General features: G+C 47.0%; 1 protein-coding gene across 2 annotated transcripts in view; it reads right to left on the bottom strand.

Moving 5' to 3' along the window:
* Positions 1-19,462, bottom strand: part of MTOR (mechanistic target of rapamycin kinase) — a 115,676-nt gene that overhangs the window by 18,117 nt on the left and 78,097 nt on the right. For both annotated transcript variants that reach the window (XM_019746727.2, XM_019746728.2), the window contains exons 31-38: positions 13,878-13,978; positions 11,934-12,049; positions 10,461-10,538; positions 10,145-10,252; positions 7,388-7,513; positions 7,155-7,286; positions 3,470-3,585; positions 2,389-2,506 (exon numbers count right to left, since the gene is read on the bottom strand). In XM_019746727.2, coding sequence (XP_019602286.2) covers positions 2,389-2,506; positions 3,470-3,585; positions 7,155-7,286; positions 7,388-7,513; positions 10,145-10,252; positions 10,461-10,538; positions 11,934-12,049; positions 13,878-13,978 — 895 coding nt within the window. The remainder of the gene's footprint in view (positions 1-2,388; positions 2,507-3,469; positions 3,586-7,154; positions 7,287-7,387; positions 7,514-10,144; positions 10,253-10,460; positions 10,539-11,933; positions 12,050-13,877; positions 13,979-19,462) is intronic.

The raw sequence follows: 19,462 nt of genomic DNA, 5'->3' as shown, positions 1-19,462 counted from the left end.
CGGCCCTTTGCTCTCAGTGGGCAGTAGGGCAAAACTTCACCTCCACGCAACACGGGGGAATGGGCGTTGTACTAAATTCAGCGTGATTCGTTCATTTTGTGGCACACTTACTGTATCAGGGGCTGTGGCGAGTGCCGGGGGAAGGGGCACACGAAGAGGAGACGCTCTGGCCCTTGCCTCAGGGACCTTCTGATCTAGGAGGGGAGCTCGGTCACAAAGCTCAAGACAGGTAGAATGTGACTGGGGCCATGGAGATGGACAATGGGAACGCCAGGGATGGGCCTGGGAAAGCTACCCACACAGGAGAGGGGCAGTTTGGGGCAGGTCTTGGGTAGCAGCCGTCAGTGGGCAAGGAGGGAACAAGAGAGGGCAGCAGTCAGCACTTCCTCGTGGGGAAGGGCAGGGACAAGGATGCAGGCTGGGCAAGCACAGGGTGTCCCCAGGAAACAAAGGAACGGATCGCACGGAAGCCTGGGCTGCGTGCGGGGCAGCCGTGAGGGGAAGGCCAGCACAGTGGCAGGGTCAGAGTACGGAGGGGAGGGCGTATTAGGCCGAGGCGGCCCCATTTCATTCAGCAGGAAAGAGAGCTTTGGGTTTCAAAGATTCCTTTGGCAGCAGTGTATAAAACATGATCTAAGGCTCAGGGGAGGGATGGTGAAGGCCTTAACCAGGTCAGGTGACAGTGGGAAAGGGAACACAGTGAGGGCGTGGGAACATTATGGAGGGTGAACCTCATTCATCGTCCAGCCCTCACACCTGGCCTGTGGCCTGCTGGAGAGCCAGCGCGCAACGACTGTTTGCTGGAAGGAGCCTTTGGTGCTTCTTTGGCTAAAGGAGGAACTATTCACACCTGAGGTTCTGGGCTACAATGCCGCCATGGTAGAGACAGCACTGCCTGTGTAGACAGCATGAGGCCGAGTTGGATTCGGGGCCTCGGAAGTTGGCAGTGATAGGAGGACATTAAATAACCCACTCATAGTTCCACTTTCTGGATAACCAGGAAATTCCTTTCTGTTCCTTACTAAAAATCTTCTGTTCACGTAAATGTATTCATTTCCCCTTCTAAGCAGGGTAAACTGATCATAATTGACTTTTATTTGATGAGTAAGAATTCTACAATGATCCAGGTTCAGTTTCCCCAAACCTTCATTTATTCAACAAATACCTCTTATATACCGGGGGTGCCAAAAAAATGTATATACGTGATTTGTATTCATTTTTTGTTATCGGTATATATTGAGTATGACAATTTTAATCAGTTTTTTCCTTTCTTACAATGTGTCTACATTTTTTGGTGCCCTCTGTATATATTCTGTGCCAGGCACTGAGCTGGGGGACACGGTGAACAAGACAGAAACAGTCCCTGCACACACACAGGACCACACCACTCACAGCATAAACCCAAAGGGACCCCTACTAAGAACAAACTAAAACTAAAAATAGGAAGCAGTTTTTCCCTTGTGATTTGTTCCCTAAAAGTTAAATGAAGAAAAGTAATCTGGTTAGGAGCTAGTTCTAATTAGTAATGTTGCAGCTAAGCAACGGTGTATTGGATTCTGTTTTCCAGCGTTGGACCAGAGCTGTCCTAGTCAGAGTAATTACTGCTGACATCACGAAATGGGCATTTTTCAGATCAGAATGAAGCATGCTTAACTTAGGATAAGATTTTGGCTTAAACCAGGATAAGATGCTTCTGTGGTCTTCAGATGCAAGTCTGAATCCCAGAGGGATTAATTCACCCAGTATGAGCAGGTCAAGGAGCTACTGGAAAGAAATCAGACATGTGCCGTACCAAGCAGCTCCTCCCAGCGGCCCCTGAGAGACGTGAGACAGTGAAGCTGAGTGCTCTCACCTAAGACGTGCGCCTCCAAGAGTCTCTCCTCTACCAGTCAATCACACCTTTTATACATGTTCTAACTCTGTTTATCTTCTTGAAAAGTTTCCTGTGACATAGCAGGATGTTACCCAGAACTTTCCAATAAAAACAAAGTTAAGTTCTTAGAGGAAGAGCAGGCAGGAATGGGAATCAGAAAGAATCTGGGAAGGAACAGACGACCCAAGGGAAGACCAAGCTGCAGAGGTTACCCCTGTGTCCAGAGGCCCCGAGGGAAACGAGCAGCTGAGGGTCTGTAAGACAGCAGCCTTCCCAGTACAGTACAGAACAGTGGTGTAAGACATCCTTCTCAAATAAAAGGATCTACCAATCTTCCTGTATCCATTCAACTTGTAAGGGGCCTCTGCCAGACCAGCGCCCGGCACTCAAAGCAGCAAATTCACAGCTGTAAGGCACGAGCGCACAGGAGCGCACGGCCAGGCTGCTGCCAGGTGCCAGGTGTGCCACGTGGAGCAGGCACAGCGGGGGCCCCCCGCCGCGCGCGCCTGGGTTACCTTGTACCAGCTGCGGTCGTGCTCCGTGGCAGCGCTGTAGTACTGCAGGACTTTGGGGATGGTGCTCTCGTTGATGCCCTGGAGGTTCAGCTGCCACTCCCCGAGTTTCAGGAAACACCTGAAACCAGAGAAACAAGCCCCCCATGTGTTGCTCCCTCCTCAAAACACCCCTCCCCCCAAGGAGAACGAGTTATGGTAGGGGGCACTAAAGCCTTTCTGATCTTTACTCTTGCTCTCAGGAAGCAACATGATGGAGCCAACGGAATGCCCACGCACATGGCAAGAAGGTGGGAGTTTGGGATAAATTTTTATGGCACTACCTCTTTTTCTTGACCTGTCTTGCAATGCTAGTGTAAACCAGGGACCTGCACAGGTGGCTCTGTACGGACCTATCTATCCCCAATCCGTTTTCTATGGGTGACAGCGGTTGAGCTTACTGACTACTCTATGGTTTCTCCCTCACTATTCATTCCCTTCTCCTCCATTCTCTATGGTGGTAATATTAACAGCTAACATTCACTGACTGCTACTCTATTCCAGGTACTGCTCTAAACGCTTGACATTGTCTTCTTTCCATTAATCCTCATACCACCTTACCACCCTAGGAAATAGCAACTCTCACTCTGCCCTTTTTATTTTATTTTATTTTTTAAGGAGGGCGCAGCTCACAGTGGCCCATGTGGGGATCGAATCGGCAACCATGGTGCTGCCAGCACCACGCTCTAACCAGCTGCCCCTCACTCTGCCCTTTTCATACGATAAGGAAATCGAGGCTCAGAGCGGTTCAGTAACTTATCTAAAGTCACACATCAGGTGAGCAGCACATCTGGCATTTCAAAACAAGGAGTCTAACTGTAAAGCCAGACACCAGCAGAATAGCACACGGGTGCTCCTGGGCTGCTGAGTCCTGGGAGAATAAAGTGGCAGGGACGTGGGAGCAGCACCGTTCCATAGCTGCCCAGGATCCCTCCAGGAAAAGGCGAGAGAGATGTCCGAGGAGCCTGGACCACTCGTTCTCCTGGCTGCAGAGGCTGCTGGCACGGCGGGGCTGGGCCGAGCGGCCCGGCCAGCGGGGACTCACCGGGCCATGAGCTTGTGCAGCTCTTGCTTGTGGTGCTGGTCCTCGGGGGCGACGGCGTGCTGGGCCTGCTGCTGCACGGTCTGCACGAAGTGCTGCATGTGCTGGAAGGCGTCGATCTGTAGGACAGAGGCACAGGGGGCTGCTGGGCGCGCGGGCAACCTCACAGGAAACGAAGGACGGTGTATCTCACAGGCATGTGAGCCAAGCCCTCAAAACAGAGCCCGTCAGAATGCAGGGTAAGGACCCGACAGGACAGGACCAGGGCAGGATGCTGGGAGACGGATGGGCTCTTCAAGAACATTCATATTTTTTCAACTCAAGTCTTAGCTCTCCTTTGTCAACCTTAATTACTAGTTTAATAAGCCTTGGAAAAGTTACTTGCCTGGCTACCCCAAATAACAATTCGTATGAAGTAATTGAAATAACTGCTTACTTCACTATCAGTAGATTGCCCTGGGGGAAAATCAGACTTATGGGAAATTGTTTCCGGCTAGTAGAACTTCAGTATTTGTTCAAAACACTATGATACCTTGGGCACTTCAGCATAGCAAAAACTATAGTTATAAAAATCCAATAGCACCCTTAGTACCCCGCAAGTAAGTACACAGAGATGGGGTAAAGCCCCACATGCATCCACGTGGAACAGGAGGCAGTCACCGGCTAAGCAGACATCTAGTTGAACAGGGTGGCTTAGCAACAAAATCTTCAAGCATCCTCAGTTAGATTTATTTACACTATGGGATTTTATACAAAGTGAGCAGAAGGCACGTGGGTTAGGAACACGAGTTCCTGTTAAACAGTAAAACAGAGATTAGAAACAGAGAGTTGAACTAGGGAAGAGTTGAGACAGAGTCAGAGATCTAGGAGTAAGTTTCAAGCCATTCGTATAAACCTGCTACATCCAGACACACCAGGATCCTGATAAATGGAGTCCATACTATTTTGAAAGGGCTTCAAGGATGGAACTAGAGCTGACAAATATCAAAAGCTCAAGTGGAAAAAATGGTGAAATTAAAATCCACCAACATAGGGAGGGGACAGGACACATGGGAGAAGGTGAAAAAGAGGCTATGTGTCTTTGCTGCAGAAGAGGAGGGAAAATAATCAACACGTCAAATAAATAAGGTCAGAATGATTCCCTTAGAGTAAAGCATATAAAAGGTTTTTGTTTCTTTTTTTTTTAAAAAGAGAAACATGTCAGTATGATGGCCTTGAAGGAAAATGAAACACCCTGGCTTGGGGGTCCAGGACCAACCTCAGATACTTTTCAACATAAGGAAGTACGAGGCATTAAGAGATAGGGCTTAACCCAGAGCCAGAATGATGTGACAAACAATCTATCAGGCAGCTAATCCACGCATGAGGACAGGGCAGACACACAGATGTTCCAACAGTTAACAAGACACCTGTCTCCCTCAGACATCTGCCTTCACAGAGGCCTACGACTCACCACTGGCTTTGAAAAATGAACTACTTAGCATCCCACACCTGGGAAATGATAACTGCTCCTGTAGTTTTTCTTCTGTAAGAACGATACTGACAAGACTTAAACCCGATTAAAAAGAAAAAAAAGAATTGAGGGGCAGTCCTAAAAAGATCAACCACTGAAAAGGTGAGAGATAATGCACGCCATCACTGTACATTAGCAGGTAAGAACTAACTTAGGAACTCGGATGCCAGAAGCTTTCAGAGCCCATCAGCTGTGTCACCAACAGACCCCACATACACTTAAACTCTTTTCAGAGACTCAACAAGGCACCGAACAAAAAATAAATTGCCCAAACTGGGGTGTCTGGGTATTAGTTTGGATTTGAAGCCCGATATTAAGTTTAGTGAGTTTATCCAGCACGGGAGAATCTAAACTCTCTCTACTCTGTGGCATAGTGGCAACTTATTATCAAGGTATTGAAAATAATTCTATTAAAAACACCTTCTTTTCTGCGTCCCCAGGAAGTGAGGAGGGGGAAAGATGATCCTTTCTTCTTACAGAGGCGGGACTGGTCCCTCAGAGGAAGGGGCTTCTTCTCTCAGCTGCAGAGTTTAAACTGCGCATAGTACCCCCAGTTCTTCATCGCCTGGCCGCTTCCTGTTCTCAGCTTAGTGAAATTTCAGGGAAGGACCAGCCTGCCTCTGATCTCAGAAAACCCCGTGGGTACACCTTGACCTGATGCCTCGCTGTAGAACAGGGTCTGCTCTTCCCCAAACACTTCCATCTGCCTTAGGCAAGGCAGAGAGTACAATCTTTGCTTCCAGGGGAAGAAAGTAAAGCTCAGAGAAGTGACGTGTTCAGTAGTACAAATATTATTAAGTACTCAGTTTTCTTTGGGTAGCTCCTGAACTTTTCCAAAGATGTGACAGCGCTAGCTCTGGGCTTGAAGTTCAAGCACCTAACTTTAAACAGGTTTCTAAATTTTTATCCATGTAGTTTTATGGTCGCCCACCAGAATCTGGGCTCCTAAGAAAAGGCCATAATCTGTGGAGAAGTTGGGCTGTGGTCATCTGTTGAAAGAAGCCATTCTTGGTTGAGATATTAGCCAAAAGGCTCCTTCTGCCTGCCTTCGGCAAGACATTCAAAGACTTGGAGACCATGCATGGGAAGGAACCACGTGTTCAGGTCCAGCATCTCTGTTTTTCTCATTTGCCTGGAGGAAGGTCAGGCTTTCAATCAGAATTGCTCCGGCTTGGGAGGCTTACAGAGACTAAGAAACACACACACCAGAACAAACCCTTAAAAGACAACAACGAGAAAACAAACCCCCCAAACTGAACATTTGGAGAAAGAAACATGGGCCATTACTACCGCAGAAAGCCCCAAAGACTCAGTGCCTGGGTACCATACACTGGGCAGCAATCACAGTCAGTCAAGCGCCCTCAGCCCCAGGGTCTCCCAGGTCTGCCTCCAGCAGACACAACTACTGTTTTGTCACATCTTTCCATAGCCATGGCTCTGGCGGCTCCTTTGCATTTCTTTCTCATCTCAGGCACTTCTGTGGGGACAACATGGAGAGGACAGCTGGGACGCCCTTCTCTGTTTGGTAAGGAGGAGGATGGGGGAGACAGAGTGGGGGCTGATTTTGCCTCAAGGGCCAACTTTTTATTAATCATCAACCATCGTCCTGGAAGATTGTTTAAAAAAATATAAACAACCCCCCCTCCCACCAGGAGCCACATCTATTTCCCAAGGACCTGTCTGTAAATAAAGTAAGAGGAATTCTACATTGGCTTCAAGATGACTTTCCCTACTGGTTTCAGCATTATATTCTGGGTGTTGTTGTTTTGGAATCCCAAATTGATGATAGGAAAGGAGACGAGAAGTCTGAACAACCAAATTGGTCTTGTGAAAGTTCCAGTCAGTGTTTTCACAAATATGCTGGTTTTTTGGGTACTTACCAGCCCATCTTTCTCCGAGGGGTCAGAAATTGTGCCTTTTCTATGTTCCAGCACATTCTGGCTGCTAATAAATACAACTGTGATTACACTCTTTCGTTTGATCAATGCTATACATGTACCTCCTTGACTATGATTCACTTTTCGAAATCAGGCCAAATAGCTTCCTAGCAGCAGCAAACTCCCTGACACGGTGGTTTGGACGCTGTTCCTTTTCGGGCCCCGGGGCAGTGAGCAGCAGAGCAGGTGAGCATTCTGGAGAAGCCTGCTCTATTGTTGAGTGGCTTCAGATACAGACCTTGCGAGCACTCTTCCACATGTTTTTCATGTAGGCGTAGGTCACTTGAGGGTGAACTGTTGGCAGGGGATGGTCAAGCTGCCGGGACGGATCGACTCCCAGAAGCAACACTAACGTTTTATGAGCAAGAGCCTTAAAAACAAGAGAGGTCAGGGCGTAAACAGAAGCGGCCCAGGAATGCCGTTCCCTCCTTGGTTCCCCCGCCCCGGCCCCGTGTGGTGGGGGTGACTCACCAGCCGGCCACTCTTGCCACACAGGCTTGCATACTTGAGCCAGGTCCTCATGTCCTCGTGGGGGCTGACCACAAGGGACCGCACCATGAGGATTTTCTGCCAGTCCTCCACGATACGCTGGCAGCCCTGGAACATTCAGCAGTGAGGGTTAGATATGTTCTCTGCTCTATCGTGACCCCCCCACAAGCAGCAGCGAGACCCACCCTGAAACAAAAGCTTTCTCAAGTGAAGGGCACTGTGAATGAAATGCCTCTGAGGGGCACCTCCAAATCTGAGCAGCACAATAGAGACTCTGGAACTTGAATCCTGGCCCTGCCACTTACTGCTATGTGACCTTGGACAAATTACTTCACTTCTCTGTGACTGATCTGTAAAATGGGATAAAAATAGTACCAACTTCATAGGGCTATGGTGAGGGTTAAATGAATTAATTTATATTTCTTTTTCTGGATTATAAATAATGCATTTTTAACTTTATTTATTTTTTTTCAGTCTCTCTGGTTGAAGATGACAAAGAAATTAAAATGTATCACTCAAAATTCAAAAAACGAATTAAACATAAAATAAGTTTAAATAATTAAATTTTCAAATGATGTGTGTAAGTTGGTGGCGTTTGGTATTTCTGAAGTTATTAAAGCTAAACCTGCACTAAGACTTGGGGACTTGCTTAGATTCTTTCCTCTTCATTTTTATTTGTCTCAATCAAAAACTGCATCTGGAAAGGGAAGTGTCTCGTTCATTCACACACACAAATTCTTTTTAATTAAAAAATAGGGTGAATTAATTGTTAGCAAAGGGGCTAAGCTAATTTTATATCAAATGACTGCTGAGAGTAAAATGAGCCTCTCCTTTTCCTCCACTGGTAAGTCAGACTCGAGAGACAAATCACCAGGGGAAGTAGGTTTCTGAGATCTACCACTTCATGGGCGAATGCCGTGCAACCAAATGAGCTGTCCTCCATGGAGATAAGTCTAAAGTCTAGCAGCAATGGTGGAAGGCTTTTCCATGTGACAGGACGCAGTCCGAGCCTGAATAAAGCACCCAAGGCAAGAAGAGACCCAATGCCAGGAAGGCTGACCTCGCAAACTGCCCCCCGGGAGACACTGGCTAGGGATTTCAACTCAGATGACCTGTCCACAAAATGGCAGTCTTCCAGCCTAGGCAGTTTGTTGAGTTTTTTGACAGCAAGCCATCCACAAGAGCCAAATTTCTACCACAAGCTTAATGCTTTATTTTGAGGCCTTGGACTGTATCTTTCCATCCCATTACGTGTGACAACAGTGATTTGGAAAGTTAGAAAAACAGAAAAAAGTACACTGAGTGATTGTTTTGGTGACTTCTCACCATCTGCTAGTTTCTCCCAGATGCTGAAATAATCTGGCCCCGTCAACCAAAAAGCACCTTTTGTCCCGAGATAGGAAAGTCATGAAGGCTAAGATGACGACCGTATCGTGGGGACCGTAAAGTCACATGTGGGTCTCCCCTCCCCAAGACTCACTTAATCAACCCCCTTGCAAGGTGCTATTGGGACAAAACCCCACTTGTTCAAATGGCAGAAGACTAACCAGATCTCTGGTTTGGAAACTCTTTACCCTATTATAGGAACTTAAAAAACCGGCATGTGTACGAGTCAAGTAGGAAACGCTTGCTTTGTGGAACTCTTTTCTGGTGTCCAGTAGACAATTTTCCATCAAAACACTCACTGGGCATTTCAGAATTGCTAATAAAACATGCGGAGGAACTGCATGTGCTCTGCAGAGCATAAACGACTACTATATTCACAGACGAGCCTCTGCCCGCTGCACTTTCCTGTCCAGTGGGATGTGCCGAGTCGCTGGGACAGGAATGCAGCCTGGAGTCAAAAGGCTTTGTCACAGCCAACTGAGGCGCTTGGAAGTGCAAACCTTGACTGGTCTAAAGACAGAATTTGGAATTGGGTGTGGATTAGGCCAAAAGGAAATAGTTTAAAATTGAGGCAGTTGATCATGACAGGCAGGGGGACACGTGGCTTCTGGAGAGTGAAGGCTTTCTCTCTCTCTCTCTTGCCCGTGAACGTCCCCTCCTACTGACTCAAGGAATGGGAGCACTTCCTTTCCAAGAACGCTGAAGACTGCTCACTGCCAGATCTGGAACTGACAGCTCCCCATGCTAAATGATCAGAATATGCAATGAAAACACCAACGGATGACTTGGAAGTTTCTCTGGGGGAAACTTCAGTGGGAAAGGTCCGAGCAGAGATCATGGGATGGCCATGACCTGAGGACGTGCCAACGGCAGGCGTTGGTCAATGAGAATAGCAGGCAAGCCCATTAAAAGAGCTGGATGGCCAGCCGCGGTTCTCAGTGTTGGCTGCAGACTGAAATCATCTGGGGAGGCTAAAAAGATACTGATCTGGGGTCTATCCCCAGCAATTTTGATTTATTTGGGCTGGGAAGTGGCCTGGGTATCTGGATTCTTTAAAGCTTTCCAGTTATTTTATTGTGCAGCTAAAGTTGAAAACCACTGATTCTGAGGTTAAGATTCTCAAATGCCTGGCCATCAGTGTCACTTATTAAAGACATTTTCTTTTATTCCTAGAGAAAGGTAAAAGGAGGCTGGAAAATCAGTCAGCCTCTCACAGCCAAAGGCTTAGTGGAAAAACCATCGGATGTTTTCCTCTGAATGCAAACCAGCCTGAGGAGGCTTTAGAAAGCATATGCTGAGCAAAATCAGGAGAGGGAGGTGGGCAGGTGACCCGGGGCTTTGTACCAGGCTCACCTGCAGTCTCTCCCACCAGATCTGGCGGATGATCTCTCGTCGCTCGGGGACAAGTTTGTACTGGATAACCTCCTCCAGCTCAGAGAGCATGTGGCAAGAAACCATGGCCTGACGGAAGCAAATCACATTCCAACTTAATACTGCAGGAACAATCAAAGAGCCAGGGCTCATTTCCATCATTCCTCCTGGTGGCAGGGTGTCTGCTGGGCACACACAGGTATGTGCTCAGCAGCCTGTGCATCCTCAGCAGCCCACTCTGAGAAAAGAACTGAAATGAGCCTCTAAAGTGACACCATGCAGAATATTCGACACTCACCCCATATGCCCGACTGTAGCTCTCTCCTGCCATGGCAGTTAGCTCAGCATCCAGCAGGTCCCTGGCTTTGTCGATGCACTAGGAGAGAAACAGGGAGCCCCTGGACTTGAGCTGTGGACTTGGGAGCTTAAGGTAGTGCTATCTTCAGGCCTCCCAACGAGCTGCAGAAGTTATCTATCTCACTTAAGTTCCAGTGATGAAGAGAAAAATTCCAAGGGAAGAAACCTCTCCCTAGACCTGAATGGCTAGAAAAGAGCACTATTTTTCTTTTTTTTTTTTTTTTTCACTTTTTAAATTTATTTAAGTGTGTTTTTCCAGGACCCATCAGCTCCAAGTCAAGTAGTTGTTTCAATCTAGTTGTGGAGGGCGCAGCTCACAGTGGCCCATGTGGGGATCGAACCGGCAACCTTGTTGTTAAGAGCACCCTGCTCTAACGAACTGAGCTAACTGGCTGCCCCGGAGAAAAGTGCTATTTGATTGCTCAGAAAAGACAGAAATGTGTGGCAGCCGAAAGCTTAACATCTATGATAACACCCCAAGTGCTTAGAATCACCGTGTCCTTGAATCTCAGAACACAAGAGGACGATTTGGAGGTCACCCTGCTTTCCACTTTCCTTTGCTGGGCAGGTTTGTGGAAATGGAGTATGCAAACACTTAACTGGCTCCAGGTGGTCATCTCTAACTTCGAAGCATTTTGTCCTCATGAGAAAGTGCCTCTGAGACTGGCAGAGAGACGCCCAAAGCTCTCCCTGTAAACAGGAGCCTCTGGCTGGTGACTGGGACGGCCCAGGTTCAGTTCTCACCATGTAAATCAGAGTCCCAGCAGTGGCCGCGGAGCCACAGTTTGAGTCTTCTGTCTCATCAATTAAAAGCCCTTCATGCGGAGCTTTTCCTTGTTTGAATGTTTAAGGTTAATTACTGTGTCCCCATCCTGTAAGTGCTCAGACAACCTGGGCCTGACAGGGCGGATGTGATTACTTCATTATTTCATTCTGCAAGTCAGCACAGGGTTTTCAGATAATGCGCTGGCTTTCCGAGAAGGTCACCAATGTGTGATATACCTGCACAGCCAGAAGGAACCTGTGACTGACTTCTGCTGCAGAGCAGGATGGCTATTCTCCAAATCCTCCCTTGGTGACGTGGACAGCTTCTCTGTACTACAAGGAATGCTAGGCTAGGTGGTAAAAAGAGTGCCATGATGACCCAGGAGGCTAACTCCAAAAGCAATCTAAACGGTTACTTCCAGAACACGTCTGTCCCTCTCAGAGCAGAACGTGGCCCCAGCTAAGGTGCTGGCAGTCTTCTTCTTACGGAATACAATGCTCCAAAGCCATTCCAATGAGTTCACCAAGCCAAATACCAGAGCTGAAGTATAACAGCCTATTCCTACAGATGTCATATGCCTAGGAACTGACAGGCCACACGTAATTACCTTTTCTTTGCTAGATGGTCTGGGTACATGTGGGGTTTTACCTGTTGTGCCAGGGAGAAGAGGTCCTGATGTAATGCCAGCACAGCTCTATAAAATGCCCCATCGTGGGTGTCCCGAGGGATCATACAGGTGTACTCTTCCATGCTGTCCCACTGACCTACCGACAGACAGACACACAGAGAAAAGCATTAGGGTGGTCAACTTGCTGGGCTAAAGGCAGCATCTCAATAGGGGTCATTGTTACTTGCATTTAGCTTGGGTTTCAAACCACACAAACTGGAGCACGATGTATCGAAATCTTGCAATGACCCTCTAAACTCTGTGGGGGTTGAGCAAGCCAACTGAACAAAGCCACATCTGTCTTCCAAACACAGGACTCCTATTGCTGCTCCAGGGCGCTCCATAAAAGATGGGAGAAATGGCATGAGCGCCCAGCCCGCGTGTCAAGAGCATTTAATGCAGCACCTCATTAACCTAGAGAACTCTCTCAGGTTTCTCTAGGTGAGATGGAATAGCTTTCTTCCCTACGAGCGAAGCGTCTCACAGTTCAATGGCACATTGGAAATTACATTTTCCCCTTGAGAACTGAAAACGGCCATTACCCAGACAGGGGACAGGGTCAGACAGACGGTTTGCCCATCTCACTTTGGCAGTGCCTTTGCCTCAGAAGGGAGGAGATAAATATTTCCAGGGGCTCTGTTATAACAGAAAGATGGGCTAGGTCACAGCACAGTAGTCTCTGCACCGTGGCAGACTAGGGAAATGGGTGCATCCAGAATGTAGCTGGGAACAGTTTCCCCTGGTGAAGTGAGCATGTATGGAATGCCAGGATTTCCAAGATGGTCTGCAGAAGCTATCAGCTTCATTAGCTGCAAACTGTAGGGCTGCGGCTTTTACAAGGTTTTTTCCTGCCGTTCACTCCAGACCAGTGGCTTAGCCATTCTCTGTGCCTCTGGGCAGAAGCAAAATAGCAAACAGTGACTCCTCAGGATGCAATTTATTTTTGAAAAATGTTCTGGATCCAGCCCAGAGCTCATGAAAGGAAAGGATATAAGCTCTGTGACTCACGAGGGATAGAATGTAGGTAGAAGGTTATGTCACCTTCCTGTGGACTCAATGGGGGAAGCTTCTCTCCTGGAACGTCCTAAGGACCCTTTCCCCTTTTATTAAGAACCTCTCTGGCACAGACATTGGTAATCTTCTCAGCTGGGCCTGGTGTCAGAAATCTACACTGTCTGTGGGGATTAAAAGGAAACCTCTACCTTAAAATACTCAGAATGGGAGTAAAGTGGGCAAATATTGGGCAGCAAGGACAATATAGAAAACAAAATTGTCAAAACGTTTATAATTGTTGGAGACAGTGAAAGGCATATGGGAGTTAATTACACCATTTTCTTCCCTCTTATATACGTTGGGAAAGTTCTATAATAAAAGTTAAAAAATAAAAGGAGACAGCTGCCTTCTCTCTCTTTTTTTTTCTTTTTTTGTCTTCTCTCTTTATTCCTGCTTGGGATAAAGACATGATGGATGGCGCTCCAGCAACCATACTGGACCATGAGGTAGACTTGAAAATGGAGGCCCCATGCAAAGCAAACATATGGAAAAAGGCTAATGACAATGGAGCCAGAACACTAGTCTGGGAATTCCTACTTCTAGATTTTATTTATAAGAAAGAAATACAAACCAGTAACTTGTTTAAAACAAAAACATCAAAACAAACAAACCTCACTACATATCTTGATTTTGATGCTTGTTCACTGTTTTCCTTGGCTTTTCCGTGAAGAGCCATTGTTACTCATGTCTAACAAGTTAGTCAAAATCATCAGGTAGAGACAGATGGGAGAGACAGAAGTGAACACAGACTGTTTTTACACCTCTGTAGCCCTGACATCTCTACCTGCAGCCACAGTGCCTTACTTTTCAGATGCAAACATCTCGCTTCCCTCTCCCCACCTTGACTGGGGTGCCTGTGAGGGCAGTCTTACCTAACCCCCATGCAGCTGCAGCAGCCATCCGGGCCATCTTGGCTTGGGTCTCATCATTAACCAGGGTCCACTTTTCACAGCACTGCTGATGGAGCTGCCCCCTGCAGGAAAAGAATTATTCAGTCAGGTGAACTGAAATCACCTCTCTAGCCTGCAGCTCTTTGGCCCCTTGGGTTAGCTGGGGGCCACAGAGGAAATGGATGATAGGGGCCGGCCTTGAGCCAGGAGCCTTTACATAAAAGCACTTTCGATTGGGTCACCACCTACTAGAGAGGTGATCAGGAATTTGTTATTCCTATGTCCTGGCACTCATAATTTCAGTGAGTTTATTAAAAGTAGGGACCATGTCTAGCTCTACGTGATGTGAAATGTCCCGAATTTCACATCATAAATATTAAATAACTTCTCATATGCCAATGAACTCAGCTCTTTCCCTTTGGCAGGTCTACAGAGAAAGCAATCTGAAGAGACACAGCTGGATATTCATTTTGGGCTCAAAGCTATAGGGAGAGCTGGCTTTTAAAAGAATTATCCAAATGGTTGCAGGCTGAAATGCAACTCGAATGAAATCAATCTGCACGGAAGGAAGAAGAACCAATCTAAAACGGGCCCATCTACCAGGAATCCAGACGCCGCTTTTTTGCACAATTACTATGAGTGTGGGTAAGGACTAGGAGATACGGAGATTATGAATGATAGTCAAGACTCCAGTACTCAAAGGGAGCGGAAGCACCCTCAAGAATAGATATGTCCCATCGACAATTAAAACAGCTGCCCTCCCATGTTCTACTTTTGCATGAAAGGAAATGAAACTCTGCTCCTGAGCAAGTATGAGCCCTGCTTCCACGTGAGCTTCAAGACTCAGCTAGGACACGCCTCAATCTTCCCTGCCTGCTCGGAGAGATGCTGCGACGTGTTTGAACTTGGTATTGGGGGCAGAGTCAAGCGAACAGGTACAAGTTCCACACGACCCAGCTCAGAAGCCTCGTGGGGCATGAGCTGTACCCCGCTGTAGGCGACATGGTGGGTTGGGGTAGAGATGAAGACACTGCAGTCCATCAGTGCTGAAGGGGTCTAGGCTGAGCTCACTGAGCAGCTCACTGGTGACGTCTACAACTGTTCAGGCCCATTATCTAGAATCGGCAGTCATTAACTTCTGGCACGTGATCACGCGAGCCAGGGACACGGGCACTGTAAGTCAATACACAGCCAAGATCGAAGAGGACGACTAACGAGGCAGCCACCCTTCCCTATACTCAGTGAAGCTCCGTGACAGAAGTAGGATGAACCTCAGTGTTGGCTTCCTGCCGTCCAAACCCAGAAGCCTTCACTACTGGGTTCTGCTGGGCGTTAGCACAGAGCAGTACTTAAATTGTTATGTGCACCAGAATCCCCTGGACGGCGCCTTCATCTGGACTGCAAGGTGCCACGGCCTGAGCTTCTGATTCAGGACGTCTGACGGGAATGGCACTTCCCTGGGAATGTACATTTCTAACAAGTTTCTACGGGATGCTTATGCTGTGGTCCAGGGGCCACGGTTTGAGAACCACTGGCTCAGGGCATAGGAACAGCTCCTCTGGGCAGCATATCTTGGTTGGGTCCTGCCTGGAAAGAAAGCTACGTGAGCTCTGACAGGTCCTTCCAACCCTAGAAGTCAAATTTTTTTAATAGCTCGTGGCCACAAGTAATTCAGCATCCCACTAGTGTTGGACCACCCCTTTCGATACCACGGGTCTAAGGAGTTAGCTTTGCTTTTCATTCCGAGGCGGAGAACAAGTTCCATATGAAACAGTCCCCTCAAGAGACAAAGTAGGGAGCAGGGCAGGAGCAGCGCCCTGGAAAGGCTGCTCCGATCCACAGGCACCACCTTTAGGCTGTGGCTGTGTAAACAGCTGTCAGAACCAGGTGGGGGTCCTCTCCCACACACATTTGTTAAAAATAAGAGTGCAGAATATATTGAGTTCTAAGTCTCAAAGGCAGTGGGGGGAGAACAAGAGCAAATAAAACCCGAGATGTTTGTGGGGCCAACCCTAGGATGGGTTTTCGGAGCCCCTCACTGTACTCCAGGGAGGCCTAGGTACAAGGCCTACCCCCAGCACTTTGACCTTCCCACCTGGCGCAGCCGCGAAAGCTCAGAAACTGTTCCTTCATTTGGGGCACCTAAGTGGTTAGCTGACTCTCAAAGAGTCTGTTCTCAAGGATTCAGAGGCCATTTAAGGAACAGTGTGGGGAGGGGTTTACCTAGGTTCCTCTTGGCTGCACGTGGGGCTGGGAGGCTGACTCTTGTAGTTAGCTTCCTGGAGGCAGATGAGCATGGGGGTGGGGTAGGGTCTTAGCTGAGGGGTAGCCCCAGATCACTCCTGTTGTCATCTTTGGTCAACACCTTCCTCGGGCACATTCAGGATATACACTCAATGCAAAAGCAATTTAGAAATTGCACTCTAAACAGAATTGACTGAATAAACCATGTAAGAAACCTGCCTCTAATCAGGAAAGGAATTCTGCTTCTTTCATCTCTTAGCCTGCTGCACTCTTAAATCCCTTGGTCAGCACCACTGGCCACTTATACTTTATAGGTAATTATAAAACTGGAATAAATCCAAGAGATCAAAGATACATGGGACAAAGTACTGCAACGTCAGGAGACCTGGATCACTCTACTCTTGGTAGACTCCAGGCCGCTGTGTCAACTACTAAGAGCCTCAGTTTCCCAACTCGCATAAGGGGACTAGACAAAATTGCATCTAACGTCTCCTCTAATACAGCCAAGCTGTCCCTACTTAACCTATCTAAGGAAAGTGGTGTCTTTACTTTAGAAAAGGTAGGGAGGGAAAGGAACCAGAAAAGGTTTCAAGGGAGGAGGAGGCAGTTCAGGTGGCCCTTGAAAGACGGGGAGGATTTCAAAATCTATAAAAAGGAGATGAGGAGAGAGGCACTTCAGGGAACTGAATGAATGAATGCAGAGAAAAAAAATTCTGTGGGGTTTGGAGAAGGGTGACTAGTTTGGCCAGAGCTCAGATTATGAGGCAGAGGTCACTGAGAAAACAGGCTGAAGAAGTGGGCTGCAGCCACAGCATGAAAGACTGTGATGCCAGGTTGTGACAGGCCTATGTAAATCCAAGGGCAGCTGGGATATTCTAAGTCATTTTAGGCCTTGAGTTGAATTTTAAGAATGTTTACATTATGTTTTTTAGCCTTCCTCTTAATAACATATGGTTGTATAATAACCAATTTGAAAGTTAAAGAAAATTGTTTTTGAAATAATGTGGCTAATTCTCGTTAACATACTTTTCTTTTGTTTTAGATCAGTACTGTCCAACAGAAGAGTCTACAGTGATGGAAATGTCTTATGTCTACATTGTTCTGTAGGGTGGCCACTGGCCACGCTGGCTACCGAGCACACTGGTGCGACTGGATTATTAATTTTATTGAATTTAAAAATAGTCACAGCTGGCTAGTGGCCACCATATTGGACAGTGCAATTTTAGATAAAACTGTTGGACACAAAAAAAACACAGCTTTAGTTGCACAAACTAATAAAGCAGATTTGATAGGACATGCTTCCTCAATTTGGTGAGGTAAATGAGTACGGGATGCTAATTACATAAATAAATAATAACATTTGAATCTCCCTAACAATGGCTAAGTCAGACAAACCAATTTCAAATCACTTTAGACTATTATCTGTATACAGAGGGTGCCCCAAAAATGTGTACACATTTTAAGAAAGTAAAAAGCTATTAAAATTATAATACTCAATATAGACCGATAACAAAAGATGAATACAAGTCACGTCTGACTTCTGCAATGACAAGAGGTGCTCAGAGTGGTTCCCATCAGCGTCCAGACACTTCTGATTACAGGCGAACTACTGCTTGAGCAACATTTTGACCAAAGAGTCCACTTGTGTACATTTTTTTGGCACCCCCAGTGTGTATATATGATCCAATCAATGCCTAATGCTAAATTCATTGACACTAAATTTTCATGCAATATATGACATCTTTTATTTTGCAAATATAACTTTATATTAAGAAATAAAAATAGCAATCATTTACCAAAAGAATGTCTGTAATTAGGTACAGAAAGAATATGAGTAATAAGAGATCGTTCTTTTTAGAAGACTTACTTTGATTTTCAATAATATTCTTTACTAACATATAAAGATTTTAAACAAATCAAACTTTGCCTAAAGAGCCTGAGGTTTGTTGAGACGATGGACTATCATGCCATCAATGAAAACACGAGGCAGCAACTGTCGTTGCTGACATGGAATAGGGGCTTAGACTTGTTCAATGAAAGAAACCAGGCACAAGGCGGGCTGTACAGGACACGGCATGGAAATGCAGATGCGTGCGCGTGCGCGGGTCCTCCCTGGCAGTCTACACAAGGGAAGCCTGAGTGGCTGGGGGCAAGGAGAAGACTGGCTTTCACAGCTGTCAGTGTTTTGTACTACTGAAATTTGTGCTATGTGCATATTGCCTTTTCAAAAAATAATACTTAAAAATAAAAAATGAATAAAGAATGTAGTTAAAAAAAAAAATGCCTCCAGGGACAGAGGTTCCACATGCAGGTCCAAATGCAAGGGCACGGGCCTGCGGAATTCCACCTCCCTGAGACGGCTCCTTGGAGGCCTGGTTCAGGGGACCAGGGGCTTTGGGTTGCTCAGGCCACTGAGAAGCTCTGGGTGTTCCAGCCTTGTCTTCACTCGGGAAGCTCAAAGTGTAATTTCTTCCCCTTCTTCACTTCCACATCCCCGTAAGTCTCCAAATTCTGTCAGTGCTGCCTCTTAAACCTCTCCAGATCCAGGCCCTGCTCCAGCCCCGCAGCCCTCAGACTTCCCTTTTTGCCACCATCCATCATCTCTCCCATCGGACGGCCTCTGAACTGGTCTTGCCATCTCTTCTCTGGGCCCCCTTCACTCCACTCTCCAATTTGCTCCTAAAGGGTTTTTTTCATAATGTAAACCCATCAATCATGACCTTCCAAATACTTGGATGGCTGGCTGCCCAGTAGCCGTTCGGTTCAAGTCCAGACTCCTAACTTGGTCTGTAAGTCACACATGCTATGGCCCTTGCCTCACCTTTGACCTCTCTCCACATCACACCTGACTGTCTGCCCTTTCAGAACCCCGAACATGCTGTGCTCACTCGTCCTCACTGTACAGGTCCAAGTTAGGTATCGCTCCTTACTGGAAGCCTTCCAGAACCTTTCAAGCCTGTTAGGGCCTTATCTCCCTTTGTAACTGTATTCACTGTAACTGTGGTACCACAGGCTGGGGGTCTGTCCACTCTGCGAGCTCAAGGGAGGCGGGGATCAGGTCCGCCTTCAAGGCTGTGTCCTCGGGGCCTGGCACAGACCCTGCCAACGAATAAGCACTCAACGATCACTGGCTGAATGAAGGGGGGACCGTTCCATGTCCCACGGAAAGCTGGATCATCTGCTCGTGGGGACATTGTATGGCATTTTAACCATTTAAAACTGTAGTTAAACTATTGAACAACGGTAGTATGGTTTAACTATTTTTTAAAAACCCCACTGCATGCTGGAAAACTGAATGGACGCCATTTTTCCTTCAACATTCC

Source organism: Rhinolophus sinicus, linkage group LG06 (assembly GCF_036562045.2).
Source record: "Rhinolophus sinicus isolate RSC01 linkage group LG06, ASM3656204v1, whole genome shotgun sequence".
NCBI lineage: Eukaryota > Metazoa > Chordata > Mammalia > Chiroptera > Rhinolophidae > Rhinolophus > Rhinolophus sinicus.
Note: the sequence above shows the minus strand (reverse complement) of the source record. Positions and strands in the feature narration are given on the sequence as shown.